Raw genomic sequence first — 17,725 nt, forward strand, 5'->3', positions numbered from 1 at the left:
AAAAATAACTCCGTTGTTTGGTGGTGGCTATGGTGGAGCTTCCACAGATGCCAGCGGGTAGATGAGGGAAAGGGGAGGCAGGAGGAGGAGAGACCCGAGGCAGCCGCCGGTCCGAGTGTCAGGTGAACTGAACTTCAGGTGAGAAGTTATAACCTGCAGTCTAAGTTTAGGTGTAGTTTATTTTCATTGTGCCAACTTTTTACAGTTAGTTACAATAACTCATACTGTGTACTAGCTAGCATGACAGAGTTTCTATTCAGCTGGGTGGGTGCTATGATGTTACTGATAGTGAACTTTATTTTATTCATAAGGTTAGTTCATTCATTCATTTTATTTTGTTGGTTTTATCTGATATAAAGCACGTCACAGTTTGTCTTTTAAAAGGTGCTTTAAAATACATTTACTTACTGTGGGAAATATGGGACTGTGATCTTTCACATGTTTAATCAAATTACTGAAATAACTATTTGTTTTTACTGCTGTGTATACCATGAGACCAATTTAAAGCTATAATCAAACTGGTGACATCAGTTATAAATGCATACATGAACTTAGAATGGACGTGCATTGGGAAAATGTGTTTGATGTACTATTTAGTGCAAATTTGAATGTTTTGAGCATGTGGGCTGAGTGCAGTGCCTGAAAACCTGCTGAAAGATACCAATGATATAATAAATTAATCTCTTAGATGCTGTAACAGTAAGTTTGCTGCACCTGCCCAATGACCCAGAGAGATACAAGCTGTCCATCATCCATCGAGTGCTTTGGCCCAGTTTTCTTCCACTCATTGTTTCTCTAAGCCATTTTCTCATTTCCCAATTAAACTGAATGAAATAATTTCTGGTAATATCATTCTAATGAAGCAGGTGCCTTGTGTGAAATGAGGACGATATCAAAGGACATCGGCGTAACTTTGGGGGCATCAACATGAGTTTTTGTTTTTCTGGGATGTCACTTTTTAACTGAAATAAAGTTCTTTGCGTCACATTGGCAGGCCCTGTATGTTATACTGATTACTTTTCAGTGGTAAAAAGCATCACTTACTCTAAATCTGAGTGGACATTTACTGGGATCTTTGTCCATTACACTTCCCTCATTGTCTGGTTGCACATACAGAGCTATTTTAGGTCTCTCTTTTGTATCTAATTCAGTAAATCTATCTTTACTTGTTTTATCTGGTTAAAATAATCCTGAAAAACATTTTGGTGAAGAATTTCAGGATAGTCATTCTGTACAAATCCTTCTGCCAGATGTTGAAGAAAAATATTTTTTAAAAAAACAACAAAAAACCCCCACACACAAAAAAAAAAAAACCCTTTCTGGCTATTGTGTCCCTTTTCAAAGAGTCCTTTTGAATCAGATGTCAGTGCTGCAGCCCTGCCCTGGACAAGCAGTTCAGCAAGAAGAGGGACAGAATGTGACCCAGTTTATTTTCTGTCAGCGTCCCAGTGGCAGAAAGTAGGTGAGCTTGTCTGTCTGGGATCGCACCGTCAGACCCAAGGTAATGCCGGCCACCATTATGAAGCATTTTAAATCCGCTCTCATCTGCCAGCTTGTTTGTACACAGTTGCTCTGAGGACCTTTTTCCCCCCAGTAGTCTCAAAACAAGGCTGCTTAAAGGTTTAGAGCTGCTGCTGAAGTATGAGGAGAAAAAATGCTGGCTAAGTTTGAAAAAAGCTCAGACACAGACATAAAAAGACATATTCCACACTTTATTTAGATAACAGTATTTCTTTAAATTAGCTGGCTATGTTCAGTTTCAGCTCCATGTTTTTATTTTTGGAATCCAATAATAGAAACACGAGGCTAGAAATCAGCTGGGATATATGATTCAGTTTATTACTTGCTGCAGTGATTCCCAAAAAAAATGCCTTAGGAAAAGCACCGGTTTGATAATTTTCTGTATCAGCATGTTAAATGGACTCCCACCTCACAAAAAAAAAAAAAAAGAAGCCCGTTACACTGGGCTCCCATTCATCACAGTATATAAAACTAGTTTGAGCTCCTTCCATTCGGCTCCTCCCATTAAAGCCAACTTTATTCTGATTGGCTGCTCTCTGTAAACAGATGGCCACTGACATCAATCAGAGCCAAGAGGAGAGAGAAACAGTTTAAAACCCAATGCAGAGATTATTTTCAAACAGGGTGAGCTCATTATGCACAACTGTGAAAAAAGCTTCTACAAATGTATGTCTGACAGAAAATATGAAAGTAAGGAGAATCTTAAGATGTTTAATTTAATTTCAATCCCTGTCTCTCACCAACGTGGCTGAATGTATGATGATACCAACGTTAAAAACACGGGTCTATCGGCCGGGGGAGTGAAAAGGATCAAAAGTCCCCGATGCGGCAGAGCGTAGCGGCAGAATACTGCGGCGTCGCAGCGGCTAGCCGATTTGCTAAAGGATGATACTCATTGTATCAGGTCACATGATAAACTGCACAGGTATTGGTCTGATGTATTATCAGAATGAAGATATTAGGTTTGAAACTAGAGATGGACTAATGTTTCTCATTCTAGGGTTTCCTGCTAGATGAGTAACAATAACGTACTAACAAGTAAGAGCCTGTTTGCCGAAGGGAAGAGCATCTTACTACAAGAGGTTAGTGAGCATAAGCTGGGTATTGGAGGATGGCATAGGGTACTATTTGACTTAGGCTGGGGACCCTGTTTAAACTATTTAGAGCCTGATATCTCTATTATTATACATTTTTGGTTGTAAAAGTGCTTTCTGTGGTGCTTTTACTTTAGGTGAAAACCAATCAACACTTCCTGGAAAAAGAAGAAATTAAGTTAAAGCATAACAGCTCCTCTATAAATAATTTCCCCCTCGAAAACAGACTCAAATTCAGCACGGACTAGATGTTTTAGCTTTTTTATTATTCAGAATTAAAGACGTGAGCTCATGCAGATCCAACAAGAAAACAGAGGAGAACAGTCTCATAGTGACTAATAAAAAAGAGCCATCAGCCATCCACTGGTCCAGACACTGTCCAAGCATTAAAGCCTGCAAAACTTAGCAGAAATTCTCCAGACTCATGAAAATGTTCACCTCTGCAACTTTGCAGACAGATCACACAACAAAGATGGAAAACACAAAAACAACCACAGATACAGCAGTTTTCAGTGAGCGCACACTGAGTTTAAAGTGCAATTTCATGTTCAGCTTTGTTGGATTTGCAGAAGCAGAGGCCATAATTCACACAAACAAGGATGAGGACAGAGGGGCTGACACATGGCTACACTGTGGACTACAGTATTAGTATCAAATAGAACAAAACTACTTCATGGTGCACATACAGCTGTGGTCAGACGTTTACACACACTCATCTTGAACATGAATGTTAGGTTAAGTTTTGGCTTTTATAATGATATATTTGAGCTGTTGTTTTTTCAGGGAAGAATGATTATACAGCTTAACTCCGTAAAGCTGTAAGGAGAATTGTAGATTTGCACAAGGCAAGGCAAGGCAAGTTTATTTGTATAGCACAATTCAACAACAAGGTGATTCAAAGTGCTTTACAGAGACATTAGAAACAAGAACAAAGTTAAAATTGTCACACAGTTGGGTTGTTCCAACAGGGCAATGACCCTAAACACACATGGATAGAGCAGGACAACCTTAAGCTTATGGAATGGCCTTCCCACAGCTCTGACCCCAACCCTATTGGAAATCTATGGACTACATTTAAAAGTCGGTTCCATACCAGGAAACCAACCAATTTAAATTAATTTTCCTGCCAAGAAGAGTGGTCAAATATCCAGCCAGAATTATGCCAGAGGCTTACTGTTGTCTAACAAAAGCGTCTAGTTGAGGTACCACTTGCTAAGAGACATTTAACCAAATACTAATGCTGCGTGTATACATCCGAGGCTATGAGAAAATTCAAGATAAATTGTGCATCTAGTTCTTGTATTTTTAAAGTAACTAAAGATGTATGTTGTGCAATCATTCCACCCCAGATAAAGAAGAGTTCAAAGAAATCATTAAAAGCCCAAAAGTACCAGGCCATTCTAAGTAGATGCAAACTTCTGACCACATCTGTATTTCCAAGCCTAACAAGTTGGTGAATGCACTGTTGCATAGACTGAATAATAAAATGTAATCCATGTAAACTGATTAAATACATTATATACTGTCTACTGACTGTTTTCCTAAACGGTTCTTGACAAAGGACAAGCATTTGCACTGTTTAACTAGCGTCATATAATGTATACTGATTTTGTGTTATTATGCTGAACTACTGCTTTAGAGTCCCATCCAATGTTTTCATTTCAAGAAAGTCACCAACGCAGGAAACATCTCATCGCCGCATGGGAAAACTACATGTTACGACACATACATGACCTAGGAGTTACATGATAATGTCACACGCAGGCAAGCGCACATAAAAATGTAAACACACACATAGAATCTGCATGTGCAGCAGCATGTCACAGAATATTTATAGGAAATGCCCTCAGCCCAGCTAAGTTAGCTCAACTAAAAAGATCAGCTCACACACCATGATCCATGTACAAAAAACAAACAAAGACGCAGTCGATGCTGTTGCAGCCAAAACTCGACCACAACACGAGACAGATGGGAACATTTCCACATATTTATCATTATCATTACTCACACACGTTTCTGTGTATTGGGTTTTTGAATGTGTGTCAGGTTTGTGCTAAGGTCTTCACTGGATTATCACAAACCTTTTCAATTTTGAACATACGAAGGAGGCGGCGAGGAAGGCAAAATGGAATACTGGGATTTAAATCAACGGTGCGAACGGGTTTACGCGGCCAGTTGATGGGTTATGGGTTCACATACTGTGGATACAAAAGGAAGACGAGTAATTAGCGGTCGCAAAACCTTTCTTGAAACACTTTCCCAGCAGGACGAGCAACATCAGCACGCCGGAGATATTTTATAAGAACAGGAGATCCTTTTAGTATTCGTGTGATTTCTCTCAGTTTTTACTGTGATACAAAAACATCTTACAAAATTTACATTCAACTAAGGAAATTTTTCAATTTCTGAAAAAAGTGCTTTTGTATAACTAATAATGTAAGTTTCCTTCTCGCTATTTTTGTTGCTTTGTCTCTATTCAGGTAGTTTGTTTCTAGACAAAACACTGCAAAGGAGGTTCACAGTAATGTGGGTTAACAGTTGGTGGCCAAACCGTTGCACTTTTCACGTGAAGAAAAGTGCACATTAAGTCAGGTGATCAAGGCGTGCAGGAGTCACTTCCAAGGAACAGCAGCTACCCAGAGGATTGGCTGAATTAGCGTTGGCGGTGGGGTTGTAGTCTGAAAGCTGATCTGATGCTGTCCTTGGAAGAGGACAAAGGGGACGAGAAGAGGGGGCATATGTCACAACAACCGGGAGGGTGGTGGTGGAGGAGGGGATTAGAGTTTATGGCAATACTGGCTCAGGTCGGCCTAATTTACTCTAAAGTTGGCAGGAATCCAAGCTGGACCAGCATCTAAGACATTGTTTTTCCAACACGATGCAGCCAGCATTGGAGTCCTACTGCTGTAAGGAGATGTGGTCGGAGGATTGGGGTACATAATCCAGCAGTGAGGGTATATCTCATGCCTCCATATACTGTGGGGGAGGCTCCTTTGGTGGGATGGCAACAGCTTCCTCGTATGGTGGCAGCAGAACCTGAAGTAAGAAAACAAAAGTAGCTGAGTTCCAAATAATCACTTAAAAACATGCTGGCACTCTTTGCTTTCACTTCCACTTGGCAAGTGCTTACACACAAGTTGGCAACATCCATACAAACTGTGAGCGACCACCTAAATGCTAGGTGACCCATGCAAAGAGTTTTCAGGGCAGTATAGACTTCTCTCTGAACAATAAATACAGAATGAAGCCTCACAAAACCACTCACCAGCCAGTGGGGAATACATATTTTTCCCTAGCAAGCAGTGGGCACCAGGGGATCACTGACCAGTGTCTAGAGCCTGTGTCAGTTGAGCTTTAGCAGCTGATTTCACTGCGACTGCCAGCAACATCTAGCAACCAGTTGACAAATACTCATTTTTTCCCTGGCAACTGGTGATTGTTAGGCGGTTGCTAATGGTCTCTAAGGCTGTGTGACCAGAGCCTGAAAGCGATGTGCTGGTACTGTCCAGAGCCTACATGTTGTACCCATTTACTGACAGCAGGGGGCCAAAAATGTGAACAACTGGTCCATGGGATGCTGTGTTTATGCTGTTGTTAATAGACAAAGAGCTTCATTGTAGTCAAATGAAGCTACAAACAATTAAAGCAGTTTACATTTAAAATGTACTGTAAATATTTCATATTGTACAGTTTGTAGAGGAAAGAGGAAAAACACACAAACACACACACAGGGGCCCTGCTTTACAGGCCAGGCTGCACTCCTCTCTCTATCAGAGCTCCTTCTCTGTAAATGGTGTTATAAAACCAGTACTGCTGCTAATTCAGTGAAAGTGTGAGAAAAAAAAGAATACGCTCCGAGGGGATGGAACTGTGAAACAGCCAGGGATGGCCGGCAAACATATCACAGAGAGGGTTTGAAATAAAGCAGACAAGCAGACAATTATGTAACATGTCCAGGAGAAGGGGAAGGACAGAGGCATATAAAGAGAAGGGACAGAAAAAAATCCCAGAGAAAGAGAGAGAGAAACGACCCTTGTGCATTTTAATGGCATTTATATAAAAGCACTGCAGATAAACAGCTGGGTACTTGATGTTGGTGCTTGTAAAAAGCCATTTAGACACACCTCCAGCTCCATAACAGTAAAAATAGACGCAATGCTCCATTCAGCTGTGTGTGGACACAGGAAACACAGCGATAAATCCACATCATTATTAAGGCCAACGAAAGCTATTTTAACCTCTTTATGTGACACAAATATTTGTTGAACTTAAACCATTTGTTGTCACATAGCTCTCTTATTGAAATTCACAATGCTTATGCGGCAGCCTTCAGGTTTTTCAGCTTTCAAGTCTTTCTTTTAAAGAAAAATAAATATTCTGAATAAATATTTGAATTTTTTGGATTTTTTTTACATTTATTCAACTATATACACAATGATAAATTAATACATTTATATATACACAGAGAGATGTTTTGGTTTACATTAGCCAACTAGAGTGTTTCTTTTTAGATTTGTTTCTTGTATTTAATTAGATGTTTAGGTATATTCATACATTCACTGTGATTTTCACAGGATTTTCACTGATTTTATAAATAATAAATGAAGGAATCTCTGTACGTGTCTCTCTGTGTTGACCTTGACCTACTTCACATTTGCATGTGCGTTTCTGGGGACATAAAGAAGTCTAATATCAAGGCAGTGACTCTACATTTACCTGCTAAATTATTTTCTTTTTTCTTCGAATATATCTAAGAGTCAGTATAATTCTAGATTAAGTATTTGCTTGTTTTCTTAATCTTCTAATTTAATTACACTGAAATAAACACACTTGACAGTGGAGAGAGGGACTGGCACGTATCTGATAGTTGCTAAAAGGCCATATGATACACAATATGACTTCAGCCCCTGCTGGATTAGCTGCCGGGTGTGCAGTCTGTTTCACAAGGTGAAAAACGTCAGCAGCGTGCAGCAGGGCCATGGCGGCACAAGGACAAAGTGACAGATGAAGTGCTGCGTACTGAGACGACAGCGGCTGTGAGACAGATTAATGTCTTGTGTATCATCCTGGAGGATTACAAACGGACAAATGGAAACCGTGACTATGGTAAAGCCTTTCAAAAACCTTGTGAGTGATCGCTGAGGGGGAGCATGTGGAGTGGACTATACCTAACTCTAAAAAGCTAGCCAATCACACCTCAGGACAACCTACAGGGTCTACGATACAGTGTCCCATCACTGACTATATACAGCATAAACTAACATTAAAGAATTTAAGTACAATTACTAGCCACTGTATAACCTGCAATGCAACTTAAGTACATAATGTGACACATGTAGACAATTTATACATTTTAACCAGAAGGCTCTTAATCACTTTCATTTCTCAATATAATAGCGCCTCACTGGTTAAACCTTACTATATAGTAATTATGTATTTATATAAAAAGTTGGACTCTACAAGATTTTATGCTCAACACATACCAGCTTCATCTTTGAAAAAGGCAAATTTATCCAACAAAAATGACTACTGCCGTATTTAAAGAAACATTTTTAACGTTCACTTTGGTGCTACTGTAAGTTGGCTTCATGTACAGCCAGCAAAAACATTTTAAGAGACAATAAGTTCACTTATGAATGGATCACTTTGCTTTCTGCATTCTTTTTAATAGATAATTTAACTGAAATAACACAGACACTGAAGAAAACATCTAAATCTGAGGTTAAACAGTTACACTTTAAAATCTATGACCAGTAACCAATCTATAAACATTATTTTGTCCATATTATTATTTTGTTTATGTATTTAAATCAAAGCGACTTAGAGTTCTTTGATTTTTTTCATTCTGAATTTATGAAAAACTTCTAAAATGCTCTTCTGTGAAGGGTTTGTATTTTTATTGCAGCTAAATAATCCCTGATTATTGTCGAGACTAGAATTTGATATATTTTAGTGAAGTTAATGTGTCATACAACGAGATGAAAGTGACTTTTCTAAGTGTACATTTTTGCTAATATAATGAACAGAGAGCTTTCAAACCAAAGTGTAAAAATCAATGCTGTGCAAATGCAATAAAATGAAGTTCTGACAGCAGAAGGACTGTTAGTGTGTCCTTGAGGTGAGACGCTGGTGGGTGGCTAAGCGGACTCACCGTGGTGTCGTTTGTGGTGACATAAACCAGGACCTCCGTGGTGCCCCTGCCGCTCACATATCTGTAGCAGTTCCACACACAGCCGATCAGGTAGGCCTGTCACAGGAGGTGAGAGCAAACACACAATGACCTTTAGAAACACTCTTCATCATTACAGATGCTGCTTGCTGTGATCTCATCCATTTATCAACATTAGGCATGACGATGGCAGAGATGCATCATATTGCTGTTACAGACTGGTGACACATGGTGATTCAATTCAGCTGTTAAAAATTAAGACAGTTTTATGTTTGGACATTTTCCTGGATGTGCCTCTAACATTTGACCAAAAGCTTCTCTGAGCCTTTGCCTGCACTGAGGTTTGTTCAGCTTGGCAAAGGAAAAGGAGTTCCATTGTGTATGTGTGTGTGTGTGTGTGTGTGTGTGTATGTGAGCAGCCTGCTGAGTCCTCTGCCAGCAGTAAGAGCAACTAACAAGAAAGCCAAGCAGAGCATAGCCAATTACTTTAGCATCTTCTGAGCTGACCTCCTCAAAGAAAGCAGCAATCTACATATATTTAAAATGCTGACAGCACAGCTAGCTCTACTCCTCGAGGATGTTTATTGGGTTTTTGTTTATCATTTTTTCTCTGCTCACTATTCAATATTTTTTTGTTTGTTTATGAGGAAAATAATGAGTAGTTGCACAGTGGCCTGGCAAAATCTGCAGTTAACTATCTTGTCCTTTTACTTTGTATGCCTCTTCTCTCTCTCTCTCTTTAGTCACAGAAACATTCATCCATTCACATTTCCTCTGCTGCTTCATCTTCAGCTCCTTTCTCCCTCCAGCTTTTCCTCTTCCTGCCTGTGACATTTATGCCAAATGCAGTCAAGTGGAGGATGTTGGCTTTAGCAGGGACTTTAGCAGGTGTTTGCTATGTTCTGACAGCTGAATGTGTCCTTGAGGACTCACATCTGGCGTCTTTCCAGCAGACTCACATATGATCTACATAGAAGGCAGCAGCTCATACATACTGCACATTCAACCCATTAATATAAATGAGCTTCAATCCATTTTTCTTGGCAAACGGCACAGATCTATAAGCTCTTTTTAAAGCAGACTTTTTCAGGGAATAAGCAGCCAGGCTATCCCACACACTGAAAGCTCAAGATTCTAAGACATGACATTTATAACTCTTTTGCCTGCGAGTCCACTAGTGTGTCTTCCAGTGGCTGCTTCCTGTCATAAAATTCCAGCTCCGGCTTTGGATATCTGCCGAGAACACTTCTAATCTCAGCTTAGAAGGGAAACAACTTGATTTGATTGTACAGATGACTGCAACTTCATGCCCCATCTCGTCCAAGAGCCCCAGAGCATCACTCCGCCTGGAAAATCATCCAAGCATTAAAGGAGAATTTGTTTGATGGGAGTTGGTTTCCTGCTGTCCCTGACCCGCTGCTCTCTGACTGTGTGATGAGCTCAAGAGGAGCATTTACAATAGCACATTCATTAAACATGCCATATGGTTGATTCAGCTATGAGATGAGCACAGTGTGAGACTTAATTGCCTTAATTACACTACAATGTGAGGAACAAATGATAAAAAAAAAAAAAAAAAAGGATGTTTCCAGAGTGAACAAATACTCAGTGAGTGTTCTGGAGTATTTGTTTTCTGTGTATTTGTACAGTTTTATACGAGATACAAAAGCAAGCTATGCTAGAATATTTATCCTTACCTTGAAGGACAGGATGCAGCCGATGAAGAGGAGGACTGCAAAGACTAGGCACATGTTGTTGGTGGACATGATATCCTCTTTGTATGGAAATGTCCCCGGCTAGAAGGGAAAGTGGGACAGGAGAAGATGAAATAAGTCAAATGTAAAAAGCAAAGAGAAATGTTGGACCTAAAACACACAACTGGCCCTTCAAAACATAAATAAAGAAATATAAAATAAAATAAAAAATCTCAGTTACTCAGTATATTAGCACCTAAGCTAATAACTAAGCATCTTAAATTCCCATTAAGATGAAGACAGCTGTTGAGGTGGATATTTTAGTTGGAATGAAACAGTCCTCACCAGCTGCTGGAGATAGTCCTGCACCGTGTTGGGGTAAACCACCACACTAATGGCTACCAGTGTATTAAGGGCAAAGTCAAATATTTGGTAGCAGAAGAATGGAATGATCCAAGCAGCGTGTTGCTATAGAGGAGAGATTCAGATCAGATAAAAACACTCGGTTAGTTTTCCCAAGTTCAGATTTGTGCTTGAATGTCATTTGCTTTTGTTCGCTCACCTTGTAAGCACCGTATGTCGCCATGCCACATATAAGAATCATGAGTAGGGATATTGCAGTGGCTATGCAGATATCTGAGGAAAGATAAACATACAAAGCAATGGCATGAGAACATGTCACCTTTAATGCTTTCTCTGAAAGACATTGACATTGTACTCATTGGTGATCAGATCAGTGACTGATCTACTTTACAATTAAGCTCTGATGGTATAATGGTTAGAAAATATATGAAAATTTTCTGTTTGAACTATACACACTGTGTTGAAAGGGGCAGATTAGCTTTGTTTGATTTTTGTAGGACTAGATTAGACCAGCTAATCAGAGTTCGTTTTTATCTGTAGGAGTTTTTGATGACTTGTTTTGCTCCCACAATAAATCCTGCAATTAATAGGCAACGTTAATTACCCTGTGGCCTCATTAAAGTAAACTATCCACACTGCAATCCTTTAAAATTGACCATAGAAAACAGTGACAGGTAAAAAAGTCATATTTATACATTTATAAATTATAAATGAATATCTGGCATCACACCAAAATTTAGCTGGGAGACTTAAAAAAAAATTTAAAAACATCGCTGCATTTAATATTAATTTGGGTTGCTAGGAATAAATTCAATTGTGAGTAATATTACAGGTTAAAAAGAAATATTTATGTGTTAACACTCTTATAGACTCCTACACCTTTTCCAGGTTGTTTCCGTGAAATCCATTTGGGGTGAAGGCTTTTCTGCTGAGGTGTGCTGGAATTTTTTAGATTAACATATATTCATGTCATGAAATGTTGTCACGGTAAATGTTTTACAAAAGAAAATATTTCTGATATCCAATAATACAGATCAATGTTAATTATCAGTCTTCCGGTGCACTATCAACGTAGCCAGACTCCTGTTCACTTTTCCTGCTACCTGAAGCCAACTCAACAAACAAGAGAACAAGTACACCTTTCAATACCAAGCATGACTCCAAACACCACAGATCACATGCTAGTATCTACATCACACAACACGATCAACATGTGGGTATCATTATGCAAGAGTTGTCCTTCTCACGTTCACATTACAGCTGTGAGAATCCCGATGCAACACTAGTCGCTATCAGTGTAGCTCTCAACAAACATCGCTAACATGTGGCCGAACCAGGATATCTGTGTGTATGTGATGGTGTGTAAGAAGGATCCCAGATCACTACTGGGAGACGCTATACTGACTAATAAGTGCTTGTACTGACAGTGAACTATATTAGTTATTATTCCATAACTTCACAAGCTTCACCCTGGTAACACCCAGGAACAGAAGACATGCTTTTAAGCAACACAGACACAGAGGTTCTTACATACTGCATATAAACAATAAACAATACACGCATACATAAACAGACTACCACTCTAACCAGTGCCACATAAGCTTTGTGAGAGGAGACTCTGTCAAGATGACCGTTTTAATCCGAAAGAGAATTAGAGCAGTCATTTTTAATCAGAGTAGCCGCTGACAGTATCTGTGGTGCTCCAGAGGCGACTGTGATGATGATAGCTGCTGGAGGGGAAGCACTGAAAATACACATGCACGCTGATTTGTTCTCTACGGTGCCCAGCTTACTCAGCTATGTCTGTGCTGAGAGCAGCGTTCTCAGAAACGAAGTGGTTGGCAGAAAGGACAGATGATGCTACAGCTGCAGAAACACGTGGAGTTGCATGGACATGACAGTTGATTTTTAACGAACACCAGCATACATTCATATACTACTGTTAATGAGCTACGAAACTGATGCTGCTGATACATCTTCAGCATCGACTGATCATAATCATTCTTGGCTTCAACTTTGCAGAAATAAATGTTTAATTATATGCGTAAAACTACCGAAAAATGACTTGCTTCTAGCGCTGCCATCTAGCTTCTCAGGTAACATTTTCAGTTGAATCTCTCATGGAAGGAGAGGAATTGAGTAAAGTAAACACCACACGGGTTTTCCTTTCTATTCCTTTATAGCAGAGGTGGGACCAAGTCATTGTTTTGCAAGTCTCAAGTAAGTCTCAAGTCTTTATCCTCAAGTCTCAAGTCAAGTCTCAAGTAATGTCAGGCAAGTCAGAGTCGAGTCTCAAGTCACTGGTGTAAAAGTCCGAGTCAAGTCACAAGTCTGAAACTTTGAATTTCAAGTCCTTTCGAGTCTTTAAAAAAAAAAAAACGAAAAAAAGCATGTTGCAGTTATGCTAAATGTAAATGTTAGACCATGTAATTTTAAAATCTGTGTTTTTCTCAACACATACAAAATAGTGAACTTAGAAAATATACACAAATTGTGAAATTGCACCTCTTTAAAATGCAGCTCAATTAAACCTAGCTCCAAGAATAATTTTCACAGACAGTTCTGAGATAAGCTGCATGTTATTCTTGGATGCGGTTGTAGGACCGGCTTTAAAATCGCATGACAAAAATATCATACACATTAAAAAAACTGTATCACCAACGTAGCCTGGAAAACATTTGCTAGTTAGATGAAGTCAGCTATCTCATCTTAGCATATTTATATGCATATTTATAATTATACGGTTCTTGGAGTGAGTGCATACACTCATGAAGTTTAGTAACTTCAGGTCACTGCAACAAGCCCAGGTACAGTTTACCAACGGATGGGTGCAGGACCTTGAAATGCACCGTGTAGAACGAAAGACCATCGTACGTATCATAAGTTTACCAGTCTCACAAATCGTCTTCATAAATACACATTCATTAACAGTTTATTAATAGGACCTTTGAGCTCAACGGTAATTAATTAGTAGTGGAAATAATTTCTGGTACCCATCACAGAAATGTAGCAGTGACAATAATACTGTATGCTGTAATCGTACTGGGCAATTAGTGATACAAAAAACCTGTTTTATCCTGTGAATAAAAGTATATGTTTTTATATATGTCAATGTACCATAATAACAGAGGCGAAACGCAATATTGTGTCAGGACAATTCACTATTTATGCACAATAAATAAAGGAGCATAGCGCGACAATTTCTGTTCAGCGCCAGACTTGCTTGTAACCTATATCACCAGTTATGTTATGAAAGTGACATATTAACTACTAAAAAACACTGACCTTTGTGTAAATGCTTGGAGCAGACTAACCTGTGAGCTGGAGTGTTCTGGGACGTTATATTTGATCTTTGAATGGCTGCAATCCAGGCCACCCGTCGCCTCTTTGTTACTTCGGAAACATGGCTCGAACAATTTCTCTTCAACGAGGTAATCCGATAACAACCGATCTCTTTACCCGTCGGCTTCCCGTGGCTGTCATGCGACCGGCTATTGCAGTTAATAATACAACGGCTTCTTGTGTTTCTTTTTATCGCTGTATAACTGATTTTAATTGAAAGCCTGCGTGCGCTAGTACCGCTTGCCACGAGTTCCCAGAATCCTTTGCGGTTCTACCCGTGAATGACGTCACATTTTCAATCTCTATATAATATGCATGTTAAATTTTGTATTTGGGGTAAAATATCAAGTCTTTTCAAGTAAACCGGTTCAAGTCCAATTCAAGTCCCAAGTCATTGGTGTAAAAGTCCAAGTCAAGTCACAAGTCTTAGAACATTTTTTCAAGTCAAGTCTAAAGTCATAAAATTAATGACTCGAGTCTGACTCGAGTCCAAGTCATGTGACTCGAGTCCACACCTCTGCTTTATAGTATAACTTAGTTAGCCACTAACCAACCATCTTTTACTTGGTCAGAAATCACAGGAAATTCCTACAGACACAAAATATGAAATTCTGGGTCAATGTCAATACTGATATAGTCTATCCTTGTTGTTTTTAAGCACAAATATACAGCACTTTTTATACGTCTTTGTAAAAAATTATCCTTCTCAGCTGCATATTTCTTTGAACCTGAGTATGCTATTTTTAATAAATGTATAGCATTCATTTTTTCTTATGTTGTAAATTTGCTCTGTACAGTCTTCTTCTTTTTTAATGCTATATTCTTCACTTTTGTATGGCTCTGCATGCTCCATCTGTCTGTTACTTTGCTGCTGGAATATGTGAATTTCCCCATTGAGGGACAAAAAAGGATATTTCTATTCTATCTTGTTCTTATTTTTCAACAGGAGCAAATACAGACAATTTCAGCTCTTCATCACACTGTTTTCCAAAATTTAGTCAACGCAAAATTTACACAACAAATAAACATCTGTGCCTGCTTTTTTATTTGCTGATACATCACATTAGTTTGGCTATTTCCAGTCTGTTAAATAATGAGAGACAGACACATTAGCTTTTCTACACATAAACCAATACATGCATAATCACTCTCTACAGGCTCATTCTGAATGAGAAAAAGTAAAAATCCACACAAGCGTTTTTGGTTCTACCCTTTCTGGATATGGCTGACAGCAAGAAATCCAATCAGTGAAATCCAATCTCTGAAGCACAAGAACAGGCCCTAACATTCACTTCTAATATTCAGTGGTACATCTAGAACAACCAGAAATGTTTGATTTAAAGTTGCAACCAACTTTTTTTTTTTTTTAAATCTCCTATATATCCACTAATAAATTAATCAATCAGTTCCCTTGTGGATAAAATATCAGAAAATTGTCTTGTTTTATATAATCAACAGCCCCAAACACAAAGCCAATCACTTCACAACAGTAAATCCTTAAACTGGAAGAGCTAAAACAAGGCATGGGTTGACTTTCTACAGTCTGAATGCTTCGTTGAGGACATTTATCTTTTAATAACGGGAGGATTAGCTGCAACTTACTCGCATCGTCCATGACGTCGATGTCAGTTCCCAGCTCAGAGCTGGTAAGGTGGTAGCGGTACTGAACTGGGTCATTAAGAGCTGACAGCAGGATAAGTAAGACCACCGCATTGATGAGCTGTGAGGACAGGAGAATCGATATTACAGTTGAACAAAAACGTGCAGTTAGTAATATAACTCAGATAATGTGACAGCTGATTAGTAATGATAAGTTAAGATGCACTGAGCGAGTCAGGCAACTATAAAATAACTCTTGTTTTCCTCTTACACCTTCTTGTATTATTTATTAATGCAACTTGCACTACTCTCTTGCACAATATCAGTTTTTAAAAAATCTTTTCTTTAATTTAACCTCATTTTTTATTTTGTAATCACCTTTGTATATATAAAAATATTTGCACTACCTCTACCTCACACTATAAAGTCCTCCCTACGGATCTATGGGACTTATTTATTGTTTATTTATTGTAGACTGTACTATTGATTATTCTTTATCCTGCTCCTGTAACACAATAATTTCCCTTTTTGGATCAATTAAATATCTATTTATCTGTCCTGAATGAGGTATCATTTAGAGGTAGGACAAGGTGCAGATATATTTAGGAGACAGGTGTTCAAAAAGATTGGTGACCAGTTTGACAATTGCCAGACAATAGAAAACAAGGCAATATATCTAAACTGCTTTCTCCCCTCTTTCCTCATAATCATCACTGATTGTTAGAGCTCTAATGTTATGGGTAATTTAAGGAAAGTGGTATTGATGTACTGCTGAGCAGCTTCAATACAACATACTGGAATTCAATACAACAGAAAACCATAGGACTGGGAGAACAAGCTCATCGGTCTTATGTCACCACTTTCACCTCATGTGAACACATCTCATGGAGGTTTTTGTTGCTTTTTATGGCCTTGTTGATCGGTAGTAGCTCAAAATAAGGGAGGCTTATGAAGATCGGGGATTTCACCAGTCTTACCGAACTATGTTTACGACTTTAAGTTATCCTTTCGGGTGGGAAATATCGGAGACAAACTATATTTAACTGGGTAAACATGTGTAGAGATGGAAAAGGAGGCATCAACAGCCTAAAACTGTAAGCTTAGGATTATTTTAGGAGGAAACACAAAAATAAAAAAGAAACGAATTTGTTAGACACTTTGTTTATATGCTTATATAGCCAAAAAACAACAAAAAAACCCCCAACAGATGCTAAAGGTTATTTTGTTAACATTTTTTAATTATTTCATACGCTGGCACCCTGTTTTTAACATAAGTGAAAAACATGGAAAACAGATGGAGTTAGCTGTCTAATTAACATGACTCGATATTTATTAAATATTTTTAGAATTTGTCCCACATATTCAGCCATATTCATTCACGTCTGGGACCTGACGTGAGATGAAAAAAAAGGACTTACCATATACCATATTCCCAAAATAATGGTGCCTGTTCGTACATGGCAGCAGAGGCAGCAGCTCGTCGAGTACCACCGGTCCCACGGCGAAATCATCTTTTTGTCCACACACTGAATTTCAGGTTATTTCATGAATGCCGTCGAAAACAACTGACTAGTCAAGGCTACGATAACCGAAAAAAGGTGGGAAAGATAACGTCTTCGTTGCTAGGACCGCCGCCACATCCAGCGTCTGTTTGAGGAGATGTTTCAGCAAGTGGGAAACACAGAAACAGAGAGCCGTTAATCTGGCTCACCCGGAGTCACGTGACCACGGGAGGATTTTTTTTTTTTTGGCCGGGATGCAAACGCTTCATAATCACGAAATGTTTCAGCAGCTCTTTGTTTGTCCAGTTTTATCTTCCACGACACATATAGCTTAATTTTATTTCCTTTGTTAAAACAACCAAAACGTTAAGTAATAGAAAAAAAGTAGAAAAAGCTCAGCATTAAAAATAAGAACAAAACAATTCAACAGTTCAACGACCT

The 17,725-nt window shown here is 38.7% G+C and overlaps 1 protein-coding gene across 1 annotated transcript; it reads right to left on the bottom strand.

The window, feature by feature from the left end:
• Positions 1–2,860: 2,860 nt before the first annotated feature.
• On the bottom strand, positions 2,861–17,470 carry laptm4b (lysosomal protein transmembrane 4 beta). The gene is made up of 7 exons (XM_086279646.1): positions 17,201–17,470; positions 15,786–15,903; positions 11,041–11,114; positions 10,824–10,946; positions 10,482–10,580; positions 8,767–8,862; positions 2,861–5,651 (listed from the first exon to the last, which is right to left on the bottom strand). The coding sequence occupies exons 1-7, from the start codon at positions 17,291–17,293 to the stop codon at positions 5,577–5,579; spliced, it is 678 nt and encodes a 225-aa protein (XP_086135772.1). The 5' UTR covers positions 17,294–17,470; the 3' UTR covers positions 2,861–5,576.
• Between the last annotated feature and the right edge of the window lie 255 nt (positions 17,471–17,725).

Source organism: Aulonocara sp. 'chitande type north' Nkhata Bay, linkage group LG22, assembly GCF_057382095.1.
Source record: "Aulonocara sp. 'chitande type north' Nkhata Bay isolate Kocher_YH1m ecotype deep benthic linkage group LG22, A_spYH_male_GT1.1, whole genome shotgun sequence".
Taxonomy (NCBI): Eukaryota; Metazoa; Chordata; class Actinopteri; order Cichliformes; family Cichlidae; genus Aulonocara; species Aulonocara sp. 'chitande type north' Nkhata Bay.

Bases quoted from the DNA above. Each gene is read 5' to 3' on its own strand.
- laptm4b (XM_086279646.1), bottom strand. From the start codon at position 17,293: ATGATTTCGCCGTGGGACCGGTGGTACTCGACGAGCTGCTGCCTCTGC. The intron at 15,904-17,200 runs GTAAGTCCTTTT...CTGTCCTCACAG, and splicing joins TTTTGGGAATATGGTATATG to CTCATCAATGCGGTGGTCTT. The intron at 5,652-8,766 runs GTGAGTCCGCTT...TTCTTACTTCAG, and splicing joins TCACCACAAACGACACCACG to GTTCTGCTGCCACCATACGA.